Source organism: Muntiacus reevesi, chromosome 22 (assembly GCF_963930625.1).
Source record: "Muntiacus reevesi chromosome 22, mMunRee1.1, whole genome shotgun sequence".
Taxonomy (NCBI): Eukaryota; Metazoa; Chordata; class Mammalia; order Artiodactyla; family Cervidae; genus Muntiacus; species Muntiacus reevesi.
In genome coordinates, this window is record NC_089270.1 from 1,062,435 (window position 1) to 1,087,104 (window position 24,670).

A 24,670-nucleotide genomic window follows, 5' to 3' on the forward strand; every position below is an offset into this window, starting at 1 on the left:
CATCTGACACCGTCCTGAGGTCCGGGGAGAGGCCACCGTGGCCCTGGAAGTGGTGGGAGGGCTCCGATTCTGCACAACCCCCACCCCCCCAAACGTGGCAGAGTCAGGAGAGGAGGCTTCGTGCGCCTCAGCCCCAAGGCCCCTGGGTCTCCTGACTCCCAGCCTCTGATGAGCCCCCAACCCGCAGCGTCCAGAGTGACGCCCCGGAGCAGAGAGGTTGAGCTGGCTGGAAAGACAGCTCTGGTGCTTTTTCTTTAGAAAAGCTAAACTTTAATTAGGTAGTTTTTTTTTTTTTTACAATGTAAACAGGTACCCAAGGACTGGTCATAAATGCTCACAACTGTACAAAAGGTAAATACAAAACCCGTGGCTGTGAGCGCGGCCCTCCCTGGGTCCTGGGCCGGCCCCACCCGGCTCTGAACCACCGCGGGCGCCTTTGGTCCCTCAGCCGTGCGGGTGGGGCCGTGCTGCCCGCGGGGAAGCCCTCCAGGGCAGCGGGATGTAAGAAAAACTAAGAAAAGGTACAAGTCGAACAGGCGGAGCTGTTGCCAAGATTAAGAAGTTATAACTTTTTTTTGGCTAAGTTTAACATTCAAAAACGTAATATTGAATCCAAAAGTGTCTTAAATCACACAAAAAGGACCCATATTAAAATTTAGAAAACAAGTCCAGGACACCCCAGAGAAACCAGGCCTGAGGCGTGCGTGGGCGCGGCCGCCCGGCGACCTAGGACGCGTTGGCCATGGGCTTGTACTTCTTGAAGCGCGTCCACTGGCCGGTGGCGTAGTTCATCTCGAAGACGGTGTCCACCAGCATCGTGGTGCTGCCCTGCCCGTCCGACTTGGGCAGGTCCTCCGTGTGCTCGCTCAGCTTGATCTGGATCACGTCGCCCTGCTCCTGGCAGGGGTTCTCTGTGGGGGCGGGCGGGGCCCAGGGCTACAGGGCCGGCTCCAGACCCGCCCCCCGCGGGCCCAGCCCCCGCCCCCTACGGGCCCCGCCCCCGCCCCCCGTGGGCCCCGCCCCCGCCCCCCGTGGGCCCGCCCCCTGCCCCCCGCGGGACCCGCCCCCCGCGGGACCCGCCCCCCTACGGGCCCCGCCCCCGCCCCCCGCCGGGCCCGCCCCCCGCCGGGCCCGCCCCCGCCCCCCGCCGGGCCCGCCCCCCGCCGGGCCCGCCCCCGCCCCCCGCCGGGCCCGCCCCCCTACGGGCCCCGCCCCCGCCCCCCGCCGGGCCCGCCCCCGCCCCCCGCCGGGCCCGCCCCCCGCCGGGCCCGCCCCCGCCCCCCGCCGGACCCGCCCCCGCCCCTCGCCGGACCCGCCCCCGCCCCCCGCCGGGCCCGCCCCCGCCCCGGCCCCGGACCCACCTCGGGAGCCGGCCATGAAGCCCAGGATGAGCGCCTTCTCGGGCCGCGTGACCTTGTTGGCCGTCTTGAACATCTCCTGCGCCGCGAACATCTGCTCCCTCTGCGAGGAGGCCAGTGTGGGCACTGGGTTCCCCCCAGCGGGCGCCGCCAGCACCCCAGCCCCCCACCTACCGTGAGCGACAGGTTCTTCTTGGGCTGCTGCTGGGCAGGGGGCTGCTGGGCCTGGGGGGCCACCATGGCCACCGGAGGCGTCTGGGCGGCAGGGGCGGCGGCCGGGGGCGTGGTGGGCGTCAGGGGCGAGGGGGGCGCGGTGGGCGGGGGCGCCGCGGGGCTGGGCCCGCTGTTGTACAGGGGCGCCCGCTGCTTGAACTGCGCCGGGAGCGCCGGGCTCGGGGCGCCAGGCTCCTCTGGGGGACGGCTGGCCTGCAGGCTGGCATCCCGCGAAGACGGGGCTGCGAGCAGAGCAGAGCGTTGCCTGCTGAGGCCCAAGACCCCCGCTCTGCGTCCAACCCCCGAACGAAAAGTGGACTCGCCCTCGTCCACGGCCCGGGGAGCCGCCCTGAGACTCCACACCGCCGGCATCTGGGGGCGAACCCGGGCGAGGCGGGAGCACAGGGCCCTGAGCCCAGGAGACAGGCGTCCAGGATCCGGGGGCACCTGGGCTCTGAGGGGCCGCGCTTCCTGCCAGCATCTGAGCTGGGCCGGGGCGAATGCCGGGGCCGCCTCTCCTTCCCGCCCACTTCTGAAACTCAGGGCCGCTTGGGCCCCGATAAAGCAGGCCGCACGGCGTCGCTGCCCGCCCGGCCCACGTGGTGAGGCTCAGGCGGCAGCAGGTCCGGGGAAGGGGGCCCGCCGCTCACCTGGCGGCGTCTCGGAGTTGGGGACGTAGGAGGAGGCCGGGACCACACTGGGCGTCGCCGGCAGGTAGCTCGTGGAGGGCAGCGCGGGTTCACTGTTCAGAGACCCGAGTTTCTGGAAGACAGAGGCCATGTTCCTCCCAGAAGAGCCCTGGGCCCTGACCCCTCAGGGCCGGACCCCCAGCCTGGAGCCGCCGTGGCGGCTGGGCTGGGTGGTCCTGTCTGGTCAGGGACCACCCCCGCCCCCAGCCCCGCAAAGCAGCCGTCTTTGAGGAAAAAAATCCAACGATGCTTGTCTTACCACAAATATGTGATAAAGGGAAAACCCAGTCCTTTCAAGACAGTGAGAACACACAGCTCTGCAACGCTCCCCGGAGGAGCCCGGCAGACAAGGGGACGCCCGCCACCCGCCTGTGCGGCCCCCACGGCGGAGGGGCCTCGGTGCAGGAACGCCCTCCTGTAAGGCCGCCCGGCCGCCCCGCGGGACCGAGGGGATGCCGAGGCGCCCCCACCCTGGGCCCCTGTCCACACCAGACCCCTGTCGGCCCCCACGCTCCCGCATGTGTCCCCGCGGACACGCCCCAGTGGCTAACGCTGGGAAAGCACCCGCTCCGCCGCCCAGGCCCGCCCCGCTACCTGCGTGGACACCAGGCCGGCCGCGTAGTCGGGGGTGGCGTTCTCCACGACCGTCTCCTCCTTGGCGGGCTTCTCCACCGCCTCCGTGTCTGCAGGCAGAGCATAGCCTCAGTGCCCCACACCGAGGGAACGGGCCCCCAAGGCCACAGCCGCCTCGAGGGGGAGCCAGGTCAGTCTCGGGAGACGAGGTCACCCGCGGGCACAGACAGTCAGAGAAGCGGCCGAGTACGCACCCAGGGCCCTCCTGCGCCTCTTGGCCTCCCGGCCGGCCCCGACCACATCCAGCTCGGAGATGTCCAGGAGCTGCCAACAGACAGAAACCCCTCAGCCTCGGAGAAGGTGCGCCAGGCCGGCCCGGGGCTGTGCGGGGCCTGCACCCACCTTCACGCCCCTCTCCTTCCGCAGGGGCGTCCTGGACGGCGGGATGGGCGTGCGGTTCCCAGCGGGGCTGAAGACGCTGGGGGCGGTGGGGCTCCTGAAGGGTGCCTGCTTCGGGATACCTTTGAGCGGGGCTGCGAGGGGGCGGCTGTCAGGAGCCTCGGGCGCTGCCTGGCGAGTCCCCACAGCCCCCTCCACGCCCCAAGCGTCCTAGGTCTGCTCGACGGCAGGGGGCATGCAGACCCCAGGCCAGGGCCGCAGCTCCGCCCCTCAGTGGTCCAGGCGCCGTCTCAGCTGGAGGCCCAGCTGCCCCGTCTCTCACGGGGCCCCTGACGCGCGAGGCACAGTGCCTTCCGTAGGCCCCCATTCCCGCCACCCAGCCCAGCCCAGCACCCGTGAGCAGACGCCAGCGCTCGTGGGTCCTCAGCAGGCCTGCCGGACAGTGGGGAGACCCCGAACCCCCTGTGGAAATCAGGCCCAGCTGGGGCTGGAGAGGAGGTTGCGGCAACTCCATCAGAGGACAGGGCGTGGGGGCAGGGACATGGCGGAACGGAGGCTCTCGTCCACCTGACGCAAGGCCCGGGCCCCGGGGCGGTGGGGGCCGGGTGCCCTGCAGCTCGGCCACTGCCCTCTCCGATCCCCACCTGTGGGCCAGCCCCGGGCCAGGCCGGGCAGACAGCACCGGAGCTCCAGCCGCGAGGGAGGCCACGGGGGCTGACGGAGCTCTGCACGGAGAAGCCGGCCATCCCCGGCCAGCGCGAGGACCCAGGCAGGAGGGGGCGGCCCACCACGCCCGCCGTGAGGCGCATCCCCCTCCAGGCCACGCCTCCTGGGCAGGGCGGAGGAGCCCCTCAGCCCACACAGCCGCACCTTCCCCGACCCCCGCCCCGCGTGGCAGCCTTACTCGTGGTATCCATCTTGCGCAGCAGCCCCCGGCCTTTGGCGTGGAAGGGCACACCTGCGCTCCTCTTGAGCTGCTGGGCTGTCTCGGTGGCTGGAAGACAAGCGCCGTGTCAGCGCTCCGGGCGGCTGTGGGCTCACAGGGCGGAGCGGCGCGGCCTCGAGGAGGAGAGCCTTGGGCTCCTCCCTGGCAGGGGAGCATCAGCACCGCGGTGGGGGGCGGGGGGTCCCCGAGGCCCCAGCTCCGCGAGGCCACAGACCAGCGTGGACCCCAGACACTGTCCAGGGGAGCCAGGGTGGCGGTGCTCTATCTGACTCTTTGAAAACAGGCCACTTACACAGTTATCAACACCAACACCAGAACCACCTAAAACAGAAGTCTGCTATCGGTCAAAGGCATCCTAGCCTCTTTCGCAACAAGCACCTTCTAGGTACATTTTATAGCTGCTACTTAAGGAAACATTTAAGAAAATGACCAAACATCTTTATAGTCAAATTCAGGCTATTTACAACTCCAGAACAGTCAGGGGACTGTCTTGTCACCTGTGTGACTCAGCTGGTTCAGATGGTTTTTGGAACAAAGATTATAAATGCCTTCACCTGAAAACTTGCAAGTTTCTACAGGAGTTTTTTAGAACCTACAGTTTAGCACAGCAATCAATGAATTTCTAATAAAATAAGAAATTATGTAGAACACTGTCTTGAAAAGATAATTAGGCACCATAAAACCTGAAGGAAACCTCAGAATAAAAACCACTGACATGGAACAGAAAGCACAGCTTGCCGGCAGCCAGGCTCCCCAAGCCTGCAGGACCTCCTAGGCCCGGCCGGGCAGGGCGCCCCCACCCCGGGCGAGCGGAGGCCGCGGCACTCACACTTCTGGAGGAGCTCGGCCCTCAGCGTGGCGCTCTTCGGCTTCCTTTTCAGCTGAAAGTGCTTCACCGGGGGGGTGAGCGGGCCGGCGAGTGTCGTCAGGGCGTTCTTGTTGAGGTACTGGCACTCCAGCGGGAGCATGGCGGACGCCTCGCACTCGTTCACTGCTCGGAGAGCCAGCGCGTCAGGAGGCACACCCCGCACTCAGACCCCGTTTCCACAGCCAGTGTGGAAGCGCACTTTCCTATTTGTGTTCGTGGAGCTTCTGCTCTGATCTCAAAACAGAGAACAAGTATCCGCTGACCGCACGCCTGCCGTCACCCAATAGTCAGAGCCACCGACCTGGGCCCAAGGGCGCCGGAATCCCCAAGGAGCGGCCTGAAGGCCGGAGCCCCCGGCCCAGCACAGCCTCAGCCTCACGGCTGTCGGGACAGTCTCTGTGCACGCCCAGGGCAGCGGGACGAGGGTGCCCGCGGCGGTCCCGGTCCCCCCCCCCACCCCGTCGGGGGCACTCCTGTCCCGCTGGACCCTGGTACCCCGGAACGGCACCCAGGCCCACGTCCCGGCCTGCGTGTAAGCTGGGGCGAGAGCTCAGGAGCAAGGAAAGCAGGCGGCCCCACACTCCCGGCCCCGGGGGAGCACTCTGAATCTCCCCAGGGCTGTAGACAGAGTGGGCCCCTCCCCGCTAAGAGCACGCCCGGGAGGACTGGACCTGCCGGGACCCTGGACGCGCTAGTCCCTGGGACACAGACAGCCGGTGTGTGCCCTGGTGCTCTGGGGCGACCATGGGTCGGTGGGCCGAGCGCAAGTCTGCAGAGCGGGAGCGGCCACCTCAGGGCTGAGAGCAGGCACGGGCAGCCACCCCGGACAGCCAGGCCGCCGGCCCTGCAGCAGTGCTGGGGGACAGGCCCGCCTTTCACGAGCTGCGGTGCCAGTTCTCAAAACTAGAGGGGTTCGGGGAGGAACAGGCCTTCCCATCTTTACATGTTCTTCTGTCCGTTTGCAAGTAGCTCCTAAGTGGTTTGGAGTTCTTTTCTGGACAGACGCGCCGCGGGTATTTTCAGCATGCACAGGAGTGGCCAGCCCGTGCCAGGCAGCACCCAGGCTCCGGGGAACGGCCCGCGTGGGTCGGCCCGGCCCGCCGGGAACTGAGGGGGGTTGTGCAAGGCGAGCACAGGTCACCACGGTGCCGGAACAGGGCGGGGACCCGACTCAGGACACAACAGTCACTTCAGGAGCGCTCTCAGGGCAGGCCCCCGCCTGCCCCGCAGACCGCACACCCGACCTACCCTTCTCTCTGAGCTCTCCTAAGATATCTTGGACATTAGGGTTCTGCTCCTCCAAATCCAGGTTAAGGGACCCGGTGTCGGGGAAGGACTTGAGGATGTCGGCCACCATGAGCACCCAGGGGTCCGAGTCCAGGGTGGCTAGCTGGATGATCTCCGTGAGCGCGCCCTTCATCTGCCAGAGAGCACAGGAGAGCGTCCTGGGCCACCCCGTCCTTCCCCTGCGTGGGCCTACGGGCGGGCGCTGAGCTGGGCCTCTGAGCGCCTCACCTTCTCACACGCGGGCCCGCGTCAGGCCTGCGAAGCTCCCGCGGGAACCGAGGGGCCCAGCCTCGAGGGGCCCTCCCCGAGCCCCAAGGTCACCCCGCTGCCCCGGCTCCCTGGCTCGCAGACCCCCATCAAGAGCCCCCACGGTCTCCCAGCGCACGGCAGACAAAACGGGAGACTGCAGACGGGGCGTCGGGTGTGGAGCTGGCCAGGGCGGGCAGTGGAGAGCGGGCCTGGCGGGCAGAGCCAGTGGGCAGGGAGCGGGCAGGGGACAGGCAGAGGCTGCCACGAGGACCTGCGCACCTGGCCACGTCTGGGCTTCTGGGACGGAGCAGCGCTCAGGGAGGCCGCCCTCCCGAGGCCTTGGTGACCGGGGCCGGGGCCTGGGCTGCGGCCACTTCTGCCAAGGCCTCAGCCACGTCCCCAGGCCGCCAGCGGCCGAGTGTCCGTGCTCCCTAAGGCTGGAGGCCCAGGCTTGGTGAGAGCCGCACCGCCTCCCGGCCCCGCCCCGCAGACTGAACCCCCAGCACAGCTCTCGGGAATCAGGGAGCCCTCCTGCCTGGGCCCAGCCCCCTTCCAGCACGCCTGGCTGCCCACCAGCGTCCGGGGCTCAGAGCGCAAGGCCCAGCCTTGGTGCCCGACACTGGGTCCCTCCCGCTGCCTGCGTGCAGGGTCGAGGGCCAACTGACCCAGCTCTGCAAGACTGTACCCCGAAACATCTGGAAACGTTTTCTCACTATGTGTGACTAAACAGTAAACGTTCCTTTTATTAATTTATCGCTTGTGCTGGGGGCTATCACGGCGTCTACTACCCTCCACCTTTGATTTAGCTGAGCTCCACTGTTTCCTCCATTAAAAACAAAAGGTATGAAACGAAAAAGTTTTATCTGTCACTTACTACAATGAGTTAAAGGGTAAGAACATGTCCACGACAAACTAAATTTACATAAAATGCAGAACAAGAACACCCCAACTCACACCCCGTCTCCCCAGGGGCTCCGCAGGCAGGCTGTGCCCTGGGGCACCGTCAGGACTGTGAAACCCAAGCAGGCAGACGGCAGGGCGACCCGCCCCGCGCCTGGGCCCAGAGTCGGGGGGGGGGGGGCCGGGGCGGGGGGCCGGGCAGCGTCTGGAGGGCCACCTGGCCGGTCCTCAAGGAGACCAACAGGGTTCCCGGGAGGCCTCCCACGAGGCTTCCACGCTCTCACTGCGGAAGGCCAGGCTCAGGCCCTGCCCGGGGAACCAAGATGCCAGAGGCCACCAGGCACAGCCAGAATTACAGGAGCAGACACGAGGAGAGCAGCAGGAGGGCCGGCACTCCACTCCGGGCGCAGACCCAGAAACCGGGAACGCCCGCTCACCACACTCGCAGGCGAACGGCTACATTCATGACACCCCCAGAGCAGCAGCGACGCCAAGGCATCATCTGATGAAACCTTCATCCATGCAAGGGAACACTCGTCGGGCAACAAAAGGACACAGGTGGTAACACGGGTGAGCCACGAGAGCTCTGGAGAGCAGCCAGCCCCGAGCGCACACGCCGCGTGGTTCTGCGCGGGTCACATGCCAGGACAGGTTGCCCAGCAGGTGCAGGAGGTGGACGGCGGTCCCAGGGCTGGAGCTGGGACAGGGACAGACTGCCAGTGAGCTCGGGGTCGCCTCCTCCAGGTGACACAAATGTTCTGGTCTCAGACAGTGTTGTGAGGTACCCAAAGCACTGATGCACTTTAAGAGTGAATCTGACCTGAGTATCTCAGTCTGAAAAATTGTATGCACAAAGAACAGGGGGCCGCAGGGGAGCCAAAGCCCGCAGCTGTCCCCAAAGCTGGCGGCAGACCTGGGCGCCTGCCTGGAGGCGGTGTGTCCCCACCCTGGCTGGGCGTCGCGTGCCCAGGTGTCCGTTCTGGGCGACAGAGCTGGGCTCTCTGGAGAGGAAGCCGGCAGGGGCAGGGATGGTCCTCGGCCCGGGCCCCCTGACACGGAGCCCCTGGAAGAGTCGCGCCGGGAAGCGCCTGCTTCAGTCCAGCGGAGTCACAGTCAGGGAGGAACCAGCCACCAGAGGAGCAGCCAGAGTCAAACAAAGAGCAAAGGGCAGAAACACCAACAGCCACGAGACACGCCTCCACCGAGCACATGACGTCTCTGACCACTTAGAGCGCCAAGAATTTTTTACACTCTACAAAATAAGGAGATAAAGCAGAGAAATGAGTTTAGACACAGCAAGACAACAGGAGGTAACAAAAGCAATAAAAAGACCATACCAAGAAATAGACTTAAGGCATCATGCAGTCTCTAAGAACGCACTCCAATGACCAGGAGCCTCCCGCAAGCTTGAATGGACGACAGAGATGAAGGGCATGGTGCTCCCAGTATGTAAAGATGGATGCTGTCCTTCAGTAACCCCTAAGTCCAGGGGACCCCACTCAAGCTGCAGAAATATTTCCTTCACAAAACTACAATCTGATTCTAACTTCCTATGAGAAAAGCAATTAAAGTAAGAAGTTGTAAAAGAAGATAACACAAGAAAGATCAATTCCACCAGATATCACAATTATAAATGCCAGATGAGATTAAACACGTCCTTTACCTCTCGCTTTATTCCCAGATAAACTTCAAATGGATCGAAGTTCAATTTGAGAAATGAGACCTGAAGGCCCTGGAAGGACCGCGGAAGTCTTTCTTTTGTGTGACTGGTGAGAGCAAGTCCTCTGGAGTTACGGTTCTCAGCTGACGAGCCATAAAAGACAAGAGCTTGAAGTTTACCACTTAAGTATTTTTTCTATGAAAAACTACACAAAAAAATCCAAATCCCATAAACTAAATCAAGAGAAATGTCACACTGGGTGAAAAAATAAAAATTTGTAACTCCTATCACAGGCAATTAAATACACACAGGCACACATGAGTGTTATATTGTATAAATGTCTCTATTAAACATAAAGAACAAAGAGACTGATTCTACATGTTAATTTTTTAAAGTTTACCATCAGAAAAATGATTTAAAACCCTTAAAAATGCAAGGGATACTTGGCCTCATTCAACATAAAAGAAGTGCAAAACAAACGCAGAAGGAGACAGTTCCCCCATGAGGGATGGCGGGGTGGAGTGGTGGGCTGCTATGGGCCCCGGGAGGACAGGCAGGATGGTGAGGGACTGGCCACACAGGCCTGCATCCAAGGTGCATCCAAGCCCCGAGGGCCCCGTGAGGGGGGGCCCGCTGCAGGCCCCAGGAGAACGGGCAGGACAGTGAAGGGCTGGCGGCACAGGCCCGCGTCTAGCCTGCGTCCAGCCCCCGAGGGCCATGGCCCGAGCCGGCCCGGCCGCCCCCAGCATGGCAGGAGCAGCAGCTCCGCGCTCACCCGGGGCCTCAGCAGGTGGGGCCGCGGCGAGCAGGAGCCAGAGTGCTTCCCACGGAGGAGGGGGCCACACGCGGGTCGGAACTGAGGCTGGAACCCACGCCCTCGGCAGGGAGGGTGCGGCTCCTACTCAGTGGACCAGCAGGGAACGCCCTCTGCCAAGTTCATCTCAGTGATGCTCATCAGTTTATGACGAATGTACTTCCTGCCTGAGCAACTAGCATATCTAAGAACTTATCCTCTGGATTAAAGAACTAAAGGTAAGACTGGATACTAGAAAATTCCTAGAGGCAGAACACTCTTTGACATAAAACACCGCAATATATTTTTGGATTCATCTCCCAGAGATGGATGGAAACAAAAACAAAAATAAACCAATGGGACCTAGTTAAAAGTTTTTACTCCTGAAAGAGACACGTGCACCCCAATGTTCATCACAGCACTGTTTATAATAGCCAGGACATGGAAGCAACCCAGATGCCCATCAGCAGACGAATGGATAAGGAAGCTGTGGTACATGTACACCATGGAATATTACTCAGCCGTTAAAAAGAATTCATTTGAATCAGTTCTAATGAGATGGATGAAACTGGAGCCCATTATACAGAGTGAAGTAAGCCAGAAAGATAAAGACCATTACAGCATACTAACACATATATATGGAATTTAGAAAGATGGTAACGATGGCCCTATATGCAAAACAGAAAAAGAGCCACAGAAGTACAGAACAGACTTTTGGACCCTGTGGGAGAAGGCGAGGGTGGGATGTTTCGAAAGAACAGCATGTATATTATCTATAGTGAAACAGATCACCAGCCCAGGTGGGATGCATGAGTCAAGCGCTCGGGCCTGGTGGGCTGGGAGGACCCAGAGGAGTCAGGTGGACAGGGAGGTGGGAGGGGGGATCGGGATGGGGAATACGTGTAACTCTATGGCTGATTCATGTCAATGTATGACAAAACCCACTGCAATGTTGTGAAGTAATTAGCCTCCAACTAATAAAAAAAAAAAAAAAGTTTTTACTCAGCAAAGGAAACAACAGACAACCCACAAAATGGGAGAAAATATTTGAAAAGGATGCAACCGACAAAGGATTAATCTCCAAAATGTACAAACAGCTCATATGGCTCAATAAAAAATTTTAAAAACTGGCAGAAGAAAGATCAAAGCAGACATTTCTCCAAAGATATCAGTTCAGTCCAGTTGCTCAGTCCTGTCCAGCTCTGTGACGCCGTGAACTGCAGAACGCCAGGCCTCCCTACGGATGGCCGAAAAGACACATGAAAAAATGCTCAACACTGCTAAGTACTAGGGAAATGCAAACCAAAACTACACAGGTGTCACCTCGCGCCGGTCAGAATGGCTGTCTCAGCTAAGTGCGGAGAGGGTGTGCAGCAAAGGACCCCCCGCTGCCGGCGGGCGGGCAGTGGTGTGGCCACGCGGAGAACCGAGAGGAGGGCCCTGAGTAACCAGAAATGGAGCTGCCGCGTGGCCCGGCAGCCCCACTCCTGGGCGTGTGTCCAGAGAGAACTGTAACACACGCCCCTTTACGCTCACACCCCCAGGGTGTGGACGCCACCTGAGTGTGCATCGGCAGAGGAGTGGATAAACAAGACGTGGTGTACACACGCAACGGGATACAGAAACCGCGTCATGTGCAACCACATGGGTGAACCTAGACATCACACCAGGTGACCTGAGTGCATCAGACAGGGAAAGAGAAGTACATGATGTCACTTACGTGTGGAATCTAAAACAAATTATACAAGTGAACTTACACACAAAACAGAAAGACACAGAACACAAATTTAGGCTTAGCAAAGGGGGAGGAATAAATCAGGAGTCTGGGATTAAAATATACACACTATTATACATAAAACGGATAACCAACAAGAATCTACCATGTAACACAGGAAACTGTACTCAATAGCTTGTTAATAATGTATAAAGGAAAAGAATCTAAAAAAGAAGATGCGTTGTGTGTGAATATCTACGCTACACGTCGGACACTGACAACATCACTGTGCAGCAGCTATGTTTAACAAAAATAAAAACTACAACAGCAAAGGACACGCCCTCTAGTCACCTCGCACACCGGAGAATTCGCAGCAGCAGACAGCAAACGACTGCATGCCCACCAGGCGGACAGACGGGGGACCGAGCGATAAAGAAGGTCCTGGGCAGGAGAGAACGAGGCTGCAGCGCGGAACAGGCCCCAGGACGCCACGAGACAGCCCCACCGCAAACAGAACACGCTTCTCCGCCGCTCACCCGCCCCTCCCTCAGGCCCGGCTGCCTGGGGCACTCAGCATACAGCAGGACAGGACACCGGGTCTGAGGTGCATGCACAGAGATGTCACCTGTGTCCACAAAAGCCACTGCTGCGGGCTGACCGGGCCCCCAGAGAGCTCTGCTGCAGCCCTGAGAGACCTCAGAATCCAACCCACTCGCAGACAGGCCACGTTACAATGAGCTCATTGGATCAGGCACAACTAGCGTCCTTATGAAAGGGCCGTCTGGACAGACAGACACACACGCGGAGGCAGGGTGGCATGCTGCCTCCATGAGGGAGCCAGGCTTGGGTCGGGGGCGAGGCCTTCCCCGGCCAGAGGTCAGGAGGGGCCCTCAGAGCTATGACACCGCATGCCGCTGTGGGTCCGAGGGCAACCCGAGCAGAACAGCCTGACTACAGGAGGCGGCTGGGCAGTAAGGGAGGGGAAAAAAAAGAAGGGGGTTAAAGACCCAAAAGCCCACTGTTACAAACTGCACGGTCCAACGCTGACAGCCTAGTCTTCCGGAGACAGGTGAGCAGGCCGGGCCGTCCTGAGCGGCTCAGCGTCCTTTCAAAGGAGCCCCGCTCACGGCCACACAAGCGGGCACACCGCGCGAGGAGGGCCGTCCAGGGAAACCGAGCAGCCCGCCCAGAGGGATGGCTCATCGAGGCGTCCCATCATCCAGGACGCGGACTGTGTAAATCAGCAAGCTTAAGCTGTCCCATTCCGGCAGCCCAGGCCTTCAGATGAAACTGTCACAGCGGGAGGCCTGCCGTCAGCCACGCTCTCCCAGCGACCACGGAGGAGGGATGAGTGAGGGGCTAGGGTTAGGGTTAGGGTTAGGGTTAGGGTTAGGAGGGGCTTCCGGTTCCGGCCCCGAGGGCCGACTGGCACGGGCTGCCCTCAGCACACAGACCCACGCGGCCCCACAGACCCAGGAGAAAAGAGGGGTCAGCTTCACGCAGGCGCCCGGCGGGGACCCCGGCCCAGACAGACGCGCTGGGGCATCTCGCGGGACTGCAGACGCAGCGTGGAGAGAAACGAAAGCAGCACGCCTGACGACTTCTCGAACGGAACTTCAGAAGCATAAACCACGAGCCCCAAAATGAGTTACCGGGTACCTAAGTGATGAGCAGACGGAAAATTTTAGCAGGCGGTAGCAAGATGGCAGATGCGATCTGTAATGTTCAAACCCAGCAGCGTTTAACATGGAAATGCACAAAGAGCCCCTGCTCCACAACAGGACAGCAGAAACACACGGAGGCAGGTCACGGGCCGGCATTACTAAGGGCAAAGGGGACACCTGAGAAGGCAGCACACGCGGCCAGAGGCCCGGGCGGACCAGAGAGCAGCAAAGGAACCCACGGCAGCGCTGCCCACCAGCAGCCTTCCAGGAGCAGGCACGTGATCACAGCTGGGGCGAGGGTGGGGCGGTCACTGCGCGCCGAGCGTGCGCCTCGCTGCCCCGGCGGCAAACTCACCTCACCCCACGTCGGGCACAGACTGCAGCCAGGCGTGCACGCTAAGTAAGGAGCCGCAGGTCATGGCCTGTCGCCATCGGGGCTGGAGGCGGACGCACAGCGGCAACAGTGGGCCAGGGGTCACTTGTTTCCCCGCCAAGGGCCGGATAGGGACGCATGAGGCCTTGCGGCCACCCAGGCTCTCTTGTCTTTTTTAACCAACCCCTTTAATAAGTTCAAAACAGCCTCTGTTTAAAGATCGCACAGAAAACAAGTCACAGGCCTCAGCTTGTCAACCCCTGGGTTAGAGGAGCAGCAACATGGATGAATATTAAAAATATGTTTTGTGCAAAAAAGCTGATAGAGCTATAGAATACAATTTAACTTAAATCAATTAAAAATATACGCCACCTCCCTTCAGTTTGAACACTCTACCAGACATGCTCAACATCGTTAGGGACAAGAGAAACTGAATCTGAAATCTACTCACGCCTTCACGCTCCAAGCGGGACAGTGAAATGAATAAGAGAAATGCCTCGGAAAGCAGCCTGGCGGTTTCCCACCATTGAACCCAGCCGTCCTCCCGGGCGCTGCCTCTACAGAGTCGGCCACAGTCCACACAGGAAGCGTGTCCCCTCAGGACGAGACCCGTCCGCAGGAAGTTACGGGCTGCTCACACACACCACACGCACGTGGATCTGAAATGCTGCTGGCCGGATGAAAGCCAGGTCAGAGCCGAGCGCCACAGACACAGCAGTCCAGGGAGCGCCGGCTCGCCGCGGGGACAGAGGGGGGCGAGCGGCTCCTTCGGCGCGGGGTCGGGACGGCGGGAGGGGGGCTGAGGACGGAGAGGCAGGAGGAGCCCCACCTTCGCGGGGCGGTTTCACAGGCGAGCACGTGTCAGAGTGCACACTCAACCACGTTTATGCCCGCTGCACTTAGAGTGGAAAAGAGTCCCTAAAAACAATGCACATGCTGAAAGACATCATTTCAGGAAGCCCAACAGACTTTGCAGGATCAGTTTTAAAAATGTCCGCACAGGAAGAACAGGAAGAGCTGCTGCCGAGGGGAAGCGGGAGTAGGAATGGGGGTGAGAGAGAAGTGAAACTGATGAGAATATGGAGGGAATCGGAAAGTAAAGCTAAAAGAGTTTTTTTAACTTATTTATTTTTGGCAGTAAATCAGCTCAACAATAGGAGAAGGAAGACACGGGTAAGTCAGAGGCTGCCCAGATGCCCAGAGAGGAAGACGCCGTCAGAAAACACCGAAGCGGCCGCAGAGGACACAGAGGGAGCCCCATAGCCGACTGCGGCCGCAGAGCAGGGACGGGACTGGGCGACAGGCCGGTCAGCGGGGGAAAGACGAGCGCAATTTCAGGAAGCCCAACGGACTCTGGAGGATTCCTCTGACAAAATGTCTTCACCAAAACACGTCCAGGCCACAGCCAGAGCTGGTGCGCGTGTGGGCAGAACAGTCTCCCCTTCGCTGGGCGCCTGGCCTGGCTCCCGGGTGACGAGCCAGCTGACCCTGTCAGGGATCACAGGGGTCCCATGGGAGTCTAGCAAGCGGGGTAACTTTACGATTTAAAGTGTTATCTCGGTCATCCCTAAAACTCTTCCTCAAACGTCCCGTGGTGGCAACGACAAGGACTCAGACAGGAGCCATCCCTGGTTTTATTAGCAGCAGCGTCTCGTTTCCTCAAAGTCATTTCAAATATAGCTAAAACATCATGAAGTCGGTATTTATCCTTTTTGACACTTGGCAGCTGGCCAGACACCTATGGACACTGCCTCCTGACATCATTCTGACTTCCTGAGCCGATTTCAAAATACTTAGAAGAACGGGCCCTAAATCACTTCTGTACCCCCCTCAATGAATAAACTTAAAATACTGGGTCATCAAACTACTTTTCCTACCTCCTGGGATTAGTTAAGAACTGTTGTTTACTTAGCTTTAAAGAGAAATAGATACATCACAAAACACATGGACTGATTTGAAGATTTCATTAAGAAATACAAGCTGGAGCAGAAGCCACGTATAATTACGTTTACGCTCACACGCCTGGGCTAAGGGGTCCAAAGCTGTTCTGGGTGTGTCCGAGCGTGCACCTGCATCAGATCAACCCCGGAATTGCAAGGAGTGAGGTGGACCGCCCTCCCCAGCGTGGCTGCCCCTCATTCAATCAGCTGAAGACCTGAACAGAACAGATAAGCTAGTAAGATCAAACTCCTTCAGCCTGACTACTGAGCTGAGACTGATCTTTCCCAACCCTGGGACTTGGATGAGATACTGGCCCTTCTCCGGCCTGCTGGTTTTTCAGACTGGTCTCAAACTTGCTGACTGCAGATCTTGGGCCTTTTCAGGAGGCTGTCATAAGCCAATTCCTTTTAATAAAGCCAGGACCTCTTTCTCTCTCCCCCTCTATATGGCATATATAGGTACACATAAGGCTTCCCTGATGGATCCATGGTAAAGAATCTGCCTGCAATGCAGGAGACACAGGAGACTCAGGGTTCAGTCTCTGGGTCGGGAAGATCCTGGATGAGGGCATGGGACCCCACTCCAGGATTCTCGCCTGGAGAACCCCATGGACAGAGGAGCCTGGTGGGCTGCAGTCCATGGGGTTGCAGAGTCAGACACGGCTGGGCATGAGCACCAAGGGTACATGAGGCTCACACGGGCATCCGGGTGGTTCTGTTTCTCTGGGGAACCCTGACCCAGTGTGGAACGCGTGTTGTTCTTGTTCACTGGCTCAGCCGTGTCTGACTCTTGGCAAACTCAAGGACCGCAGCACACCTGTCCCTCACAATGTCCCAGAGTTTGCTCGAACCCATGTCCACTGAGTCGGTGATGCCATCCAACCATCTCATCTCTGCCGCCCCCCTCTTCCTTTTGCTTTCAGTCTTTCCTAGTATCAGTCTCTTCCAATGAGTTGGCTCTTCACATCAGGTGGCCTAAGTATTGGAGCTTCACCATCAATCTTTCCAATGAACACCCAGGACTGATTTCCTTTAGGATGGACTGGTTGGATCTCCTTGCAGTCCAAGGGACTCTCAAGTCTTCTCCAACACCACACTTCAAAAGCATCAATTCTTCGGCGCTCAGCTTTCTTCACAGTCCAACTCTCACATCCATACATGACTACTGGAAAAGCCATAGCCTTGACTAGATGGACCTTTGTTAGCAAAGTGATATCTTTTCTTTTTAATACACTGTCTAGGTTTGTTATAGTTTTCCTTCCAAGGAACAAGTGTCTTTTAATTTCATGACTGTAATCACAGTCCACAGTGATTTTGGAGCCCAAGTAAAATCTATCACTGTTTCCAATGTTTCCCCATCTATCTGTCATGAAGTGATGGGATCAGATGCCATGATCTTAGCTTTTTGAATGCTGAGTTTTAAGCCAGCTTTTTCATTTTCCTCTTCCACTTTTATCAAGAGGTTCTTCAGTGTCTCTTCCCTTTCTGCCACTAGGGTGGAGCACACACAGCCCAGCTATCTGATGTCCCTTTATTTATGGTCCTACATAAAAAACACAGAATGCTATCCCCTAAGGTATCAGAAAGGAACTAAGATAGCTAAGTAAATTAAGATGTTTTGGAATAAAAAGTTTAACACTAAATCTATAAATAAAAATGTCTTTCAGAAAAGTATCCAGAAAGGCCTAGTTCTTTCAATCTAGCTAAGTAAAGTTTCCACTATAATTTCTTGTAATGATAGGCAAATCCAAGAATAAACTAGAGAAGAATCAACCAAAGAAAGCTGGTCTACTTATATCAAAGCTAGACCAAAAACAAGCAGACAAAACATGACCAGCTACAGAGACCTTTACATAAAGATCTGTGATTCAGCTCACAAGGCAACAGGTACAATTCTGAACTTGCACACACCTGACGACACAGCTTCACAGTGTAGAAAGCAAAAGTCGATGAGACTATAAAACCAGACAAACGCACAATCATAACACAGGTAAGTATACGCCTCTCATTCACTGATACAGACGATTAAACAGATCTGACCTACTGAACATATACTGGGCAGTGGATCGCAAAACTAGATGAAAAAATGCTTCTCAAACTCACTCGCAATGCTTATAAAAACTGATCATATATTTTTGCCATTAAGCAAATCTTACATTTCAAATGACTGAAATAATACAGACTATATTCTCTGACAAGCACTTATCCCAGCTAGAAATCACTAGTAAAAACATAAGTAAAACCTCACTCCCTCTAATGTGCGAAAATTAAAAAACATTCTAAACTACAAAGAGGTCAGTGAGGAAATCAGCATAGAAATTACAAAATATTGCGCCTTGGTAATGATAACACCATCAACATTTGTAGGACGCAGCTAAAGACGTAAGAGAAAAAAACCTGACTTAGTAGAATATTTTAGAAAAGGAAATCGGCTGGAAAATGAGGTCAATATCCCCCTTAAGAGATCAGAAAAGGAACAACATATATACCAAATAAAAGAAGAAAATAATTAAAGTACGAGAATTATCGGCCATGGGCTCCTCTGGGGTCAAGGGGTTAAGAATCCACCTTGCAACGCAGCGGACAGCAGCTCGATTCCTGGTCCCGGCAGATCCCTCACGCTGAGGGGTGACTGAGCCCGTGGCCACCAGAGAAGCCCCTGCAGTGAGCGCCCACGCGTCGCACCGGAGGGGAGCCTCCTCTCCACGCAGCCAGAAAAAGCCCGCGCACAGCAAGAAGCCCCACCACAGCCAAGAAATAAAATGAGTAAACAAATCTTACAATTAAGGAAAAAAGATTAGCGAACAGAAAATGAACAGATAACAGAAAAATGAACAAAGTCAAAAGGTGATACTTGGAAAAGCCTTATGAGACTGGCAAACAGCTGATGAGATGAATCAAGGGGGAAAAGTGGGGGGAAGGAAACAACAGTACACATGCTCCTAACATTGAAAGAAATAAAAGAAGGCTATCATCTACTTTATGCTAATAAAGTCGCAGTTTTAATGCAAACTGCCAAACCACTAGAAAATATACAGTGTCCAAAACATTTAAGAAGAACATAAAACCAAACATCAGTACTCAAGTATCTCCCCACAGGGAAAATCCAGTCCCCTAGCTGGCTTACCACACGGCTCCACCAGACATTTAGGAAGAAGTAATTCCACTATTAAACAAAATTCCCAAAAGAGAGGAAAACAGAAGATGTATTACCACCGGATTTATAAAGAAATTCAACACCAGTATCTAACAAAGACAGCCTGGGGAGGTAAAACTAGCGGTTAATCTCACCCATGAACACAGATACAAAATTCCTACACACTGCACGTGCACTCGGTTGTATCTGATCCTTTGCGACCCCATGGACTGTAGCCCACCAGGCTCCTCTGCCCATGGGATTCTCCAGGCAAGAATACTGGAGTGGGGTGCCATTTCCTCCTCCAGGGGATCTTCCCGACCAGGGATCGGACCCACATCTCTAGTGTCTCCTGTACTGGCAGGCGGATTCTTCACCACTGCACCACCTGGGAAGCCCACTGGGATGGCAGTTCTACACAAAATGACCAAGCTAGGTTCACCTCAGGGAAGCCAGGTTGGTTAGCAATTAACGCTACTTTGTAAATGTGGCAACCAATATATCAACAGACATTAAAAACATCTGGTAAGTTCCATATTCACTCATATTTACCCCCACTACAACTGTTAACAAAACTGGGTTCGCCTCTTGGTTGGCACCGAGCCAGAAGACACAAGCAGGCTGAACGGCGGGAGGAGGGAGTGAGGAGGAAGCGAGCAGGAGCGACCTCGCCTGCGTATTCACCAAAGGGTTTTCGGTGGTTGCCAGTCCAACCTTTAGTTGACTGAATCCCAGGGGTCAAGATCATCGCTCCATCCTCTACCTGGGTGGGGGTCTTAGTTCTTGCAGAACTCCAAGACAGGTATCAGATTGTTGTGCATGTCCCCTGAGGAAGAACTAGGACTCTGTTTTATGGCAACTACACTTTCTTGACTGCAGAGACATCACTTTGCTGACAAAGGTCCATACAGTCAAGACTACGGTTTTTCCAGTGGTCATATACGGATGTGAGAGTTGGACCATAAAAAAAGCTGAGTAACAAAGAATTGATGCTTTTGAACTGTGGTGCTGGAGCAGACTCTTGAGAGTCCCTTGGACTGCAAGGAGATCCAACCAGTCCATCCTAAAGGAAATCAGTCCTGAATATTCTTTGGAAGGACTGATGCTGAAGCCCCAATACTTTGGCCGCCTGATGTGAAGACATGACTCATTGGAAAAGACCCTGATGCTGGGAAGGATTGAAGGCGGGAGGAGAAGAGGACGACAGAGGATTAGACGGTTGGATGGCATCACTGACTCAATGGTCATGAGTTTGAGCAAGCTCTGGGAGACAGTGAGGGACAGGGAAGCCTGGCGTGTTGCAGTCTATGGGGTCGCAAAAAGTTGGACACAACTGAGTGACTGAACAACAACAGTCTCTTGACTACTTTTCCTCTGCTCCTGCCTTCTCTCACTTCCCTTAAGATCATTAATTACTGAGAACCTGCTCAAGGGCAAACTTTGTGGCCAGGCTTAGATGGCAAAATGGCCTGGGCCCAAAATGGCTTTTTCTTAAAGTTTGGTCATGAACTCAGGACAAGAATGGTTAATAAATAGGTTGGGGAAGGAGGCAAACTTCCACCCACCCTAGGCCAGGTTCCTGGGGGGCTTTGCACCAGAGAAATGCTTTGCAGAAGTGAAAGGCAAAACCAGACATCAGGGAGCTCCCCCACCCCCACCCCACAAGCATATCCTAAGAGGAGTGAGTACACCTGCCTAGTTACAGCTAAGAGCTTCTGGGATCCAAAGACTTCACGAAGAAAGCTAAGCCGGGACACAACTGGAAGACATTTGTAACATACATAACTGAAAAAGAAGTCTGCTATTCAAAATTTATTTTTTAAGAAAACTCCTACAAAGTGGGAACTCCCTGTGGGTCCAGTGGTCAGGACTCCACGCTCCACACTTCCACTGCAGGGGGAACGGGAACTAAGTTGCTACCAGCTACCTGGGACACCAATACATAAATCATAACTTTTAAAAGCTCCTACAAGACAATGGAAAAAAGAAACCCCAATGAGGAAAACAACTTTGGGACAGACAATTCACAAAAAAGAACAGTGAACAAACACGGGAGAAGGTGCTCCACCACACGCATGCGCATGGAATACAATCCAGCAGGGAAATCTAAACCACAGCGGGGGCGCCTGCCGGACGCATTTGTCAAAGGTGTTACCGGAAGCACGCAGACACACCCGCACCCCTCACCCAAAACACACGACACCAGGGCAAACCCAACGGACGGCTGGAAAAGGCACCTACAACTAACATGTCGCAAAGCGGAGCAGAGAAGCGGTCCCCTCCCAAGCGGGGCGCGGAGGGGAAGGGGGCTCCGGACACAGCTTTCTTCTGATCCTTAAGCAGCGTGAGGAGGGCAGGCGGGTTGCCGTGTGGCTCGGTAAACTGATCAATGTGCACTCCTGTGCACGTTAGATGCTGAAGCTCCGATACTTTGGCCACCTAATGCGAAGAACTGACTCACTGGAAAAGACCCTGAGGCTGGGAAAGACTGAAGGCGGGAGGAGAAGAGGACGACAGAGGATGAGATGGCTGGATGGCATCACCGACAAAGTGGACATGAGTTTGGGTAAACTCCGGGAGTTGGTGATGGACAGGGCGGCCTGGCGTGCGGTCCGTGGGGTCGCACAGAGTCGGACACGACTGAGCGACTGAACTGAACTGGACACGTTAGACGCCCGGTACACGACGGGACAGGAGACCACCAGAGCGGGAGAGGCGCTGCGACGGGAGCTGGAGGGCGTGTAAACGAGGATGGTGCCTCAGCGTTTTGAAAAACTCCTTATTTTGCGCAAAAAGTGACACAATGTAGCGTTAAGGAGGAAAAAAAAAAAAGAGGACAGACCCACTGAGGAGAACGAAACGAAATACGCGAGCGTGTGGCAAGAACCCGGAGCGCCAGGTGACCCAACCGGGCGGAGACCCCAAAAGCTGAGGGGACCGAGGCCGGCGCCCCGAGCCCCTCAAGCGCGGGGAGGGCCAGGAAGGGGGCGCGGCCGGGGGCAGAGGGTCCGAGGGGCGCGAGCGGAGGGGAGAGGCGGCGGTGCGCGAGGGGGCCGCGAGGGCCGGGGTCTCGCGTCCGCACCGCCGCCCGCCTCACCTCGTCCACCGTGCGGCGCGGGAGGTGCAGCGTCCCGAGCAGCAGCTTGAGCTTCACGGCCGACGAGAGGCCGTGGAAGCAGAGGCGGATGTTGTCGATGACCGCGGCCGTGAGCAGGGACGCGATGCTGGGCGGCGCCCACAGCTCGTCCGTGGCCCCCAGCTTGTTGTGAAGCCACAGGCCCGTGTCGCTCTCCCGCATGGACGCCATCTTGGGGGGGGAAAGCCGGGCGCCGCCGAGCCGGCATCTTATGAGGACACCTACGCGCCCGCGGCGAGGACCCCCCAATATGGCGGCGCCCGCCCGGCGCGCCGCACTGACGTTCCGGTGGGGCGGGGCCTCAGCGAGGCGCGAGGTCATCATGCCGGCGTCCGTAAGGTAAGATGGCGGCGCCCTCCCGGCGCGCCGCGGTGACGTTGCCGGAGGGCGGGGCCTCGGCGAGGCTCTTCGTGGCTGCGCGAGGTCCTCTCACCGGCGGCCGTAAGGTAATATGGCGGCGCCTGCGGCCGGGCCTCCCGGGCCTCGGAAGATGACGTGATGGGGGCGTGGGCGCGGCGGCCTGGCGTGGGCGCCGCGAGTCCAGGGTGTGGGTGGTCTGCGGGCGTGGCGGCGCTGACCGACCCTGTTCCCGCGGGATGGGCGCCCGAGGGCGGCCGCGATCCGGGTCCCGCGCCGCCCGGAGGGAGGCTGACCTAGTCGGAAGTCTTCGCCAAACTGGGGCGTCTGGGGTCCAGCCCGCGCCCCTCGCCGCGGGCCTTGAGCTGCCCCAGCTGCTGGGGACACGGGGGGAGCTTGTCCCGCCCGAGCCTTCGCCCTGGCGGCCCCGGGGGAGGGGGCGCGCGCGCTGCGGACGGAGAGCTGGCGCGGGGCCCTGCACGCGGCACGGCCGGCCTCCGGGCTCCTGCCCAGTCTCAGGGAGACCCCCCACCCCCGGGGGCCCGAGCGTAGGTGCACTTCTAGGCGGTGGGAGCCCCATCTGAAAGGGAGTCGGCCCTGCTTGGTGGGTGGTGAGGGGAGCGGTTCTTAGCGCCCTTAAGGCTTCAGCCAGCCTTGGGCCGAACCTCGGGCTGTGCGCCCTTAGGCTCCCGCCCACGGAGGGCGCTGCTGTCGGGGAGGGCTCTTCACCGCGCAGACTTGTCTTCCGTCTGCCCCGCCCGGCCGGAAAGAGGGCCTGTGGCCCAAGCGCCCCGACTCTGCCCTCTGGGACACAGGCTCCAGCCTTGCCCCTTCACCCAGACCCCTGGGAGGAGAGGGTCAGGGAGCCCGGGCTATGGAGAGGTCAGCGGGCCCACCACACCCTTCCTCTCAGGGCTCGCTGACCTCTGGGTCGCCTGCATTGCGGGCGGACTGCCGCTGAGTCACCAGATGTTCCACCTACCTAGTCTCTGTACAAAACTTCCCGTATATCCCGGCTCCCCCCTTACCTCTTGAGAGCTGTCTCAGGGTTAGCTGAGATACTGTGTCCTGGACTTAACTCCTCGGTTTTGTCTACCAAATGAAACGTAACTTTCAGGTTGTACTTTTTGTTTGTTTTTTTCAGTCCACACCAGCATCTTAACTTATTTTAGCTGTTTCAGGTTACCAAAAATATGGAGAAACCATTTAAAGTAGACAGTCCTAAAACATAATTACTTGTGTGTGTGTGAAAGTCACTTGGTTGTGTGTGTCCGACTCTTTGCAACCTCATGGACGATACAGTCCATGGAATTCTCCAGGCCAGAATACTGGAGTGGGTAGCCTTTCCCTTCTCCAGGGCTTTTCCCAGCCCAGGGTTCGAACCCAGGTCTCCCGTGTTGCAGGCGGATTCTTCACCAGCTGAGCCACAAGGGAGCTGATTACTCCTAAAAGAGTTCATCTAAAAGCTCTTACTTCCTTGACATGTACTTAACAATCTTTGACTCTGCCTCTGCGCACCAGAAGAAAAGTTTGCATGGGTCTTGCCATATTTAAGTTTTATCATCTCAAGTTATGTCTGTTGCTGACAAATTTTATAACAGGAATCATCAGATCTTAAAATTTGACTTCTAGTAAACCTAAGGACAATGAAAATACTAATGTTGATGAGTCTAGAGATATAGTCATTAAACCAAGATTGTTTTCATTCATTAAAAATTAATACCAGGGACTTCCCTAGTGATCCCAGTGGTTAAGAATCTGCCAGCTAATGTGTGGGACATGGGTTCAAGCCCTGGTTTGGGGAGATTCCACAGGCCGCAGGGCAACTAAGCCAGCGTGCCACAGCTGCTGAGCCCATGCATGTCCTAGAGCCACAAGAGGAGAAACTCGAGTGATGAGAAGCTCAGTGGGTAAAGAATCTGCCTGAAAGGCGGGAGACTCGAGTTTAATTCCTGGGTCGGGAAGATCCCCTGGAAAGGAAATGGCAACCCACTCCAGTACTCTTGCCTGAAGAATCCCATGGACAGAGGAGCCTGGTGGGCAACAGTTCATAGGGTCACAAAGAGTCGGACACGACTGAGCGACTAAACCACCACCAGTGTGATGAGAAGCCTGCACACCACAATGACGAGCAGCCCCCGTTGCCTGCAACTAGAGAAAACCCACATGCAGGAACAAAGACCTAGGACAGCCAAGAATAACAATAAACCCTGGGTTACGTGATCCTGAAATTCATTTGAGTATTAGCCAGTTAGGGCTCTTTTACCAGTTAATTTTGGCAGGCCACATACCTACAGCACACACATACACACAGATTCAAACCCAGCAGGACCCTGTGGGGCTCCCGGCACAGGACCCTTCTCTGTCCCCTTGACTACGGATGCCTCATGAGCTCCCCCCACCCCGTAGTTTGCA

The 24,670-nt window shown here is 57.2% G+C and overlaps 1 protein-coding gene across 1 annotated transcript; it reads right to left on the bottom strand.

Annotated features, from left to right (window-relative positions):
* Positions 1 to 247: 247 nt before the first annotated feature.
* NELFA (negative elongation factor complex member A) lies at positions 248 to 22,150 on the bottom strand. The gene is made up of 11 exons (XM_065914490.1): positions 21,860 to 22,150; positions 6,295 to 6,466; positions 5,008 to 5,169; positions 4,137 to 4,226; positions 3,236 to 3,366; positions 3,088 to 3,157; positions 2,855 to 2,943; positions 2,222 to 2,333; positions 1,533 to 1,813; positions 1,362 to 1,461; positions 248 to 911 (listed from the first exon to the last, which is right to left on the bottom strand). The coding sequence occupies exons 1-11, from the start codon at positions 22,067 to 22,069 to the stop codon at positions 727 to 729; spliced, it is 1,602 nt and encodes a 533-aa protein (XP_065770562.1). The 5' UTR covers positions 22,070 to 22,150; the 3' UTR covers positions 248 to 726.
* Positions 22,151 to 24,670: the final 2,520 nt, after the last annotated feature.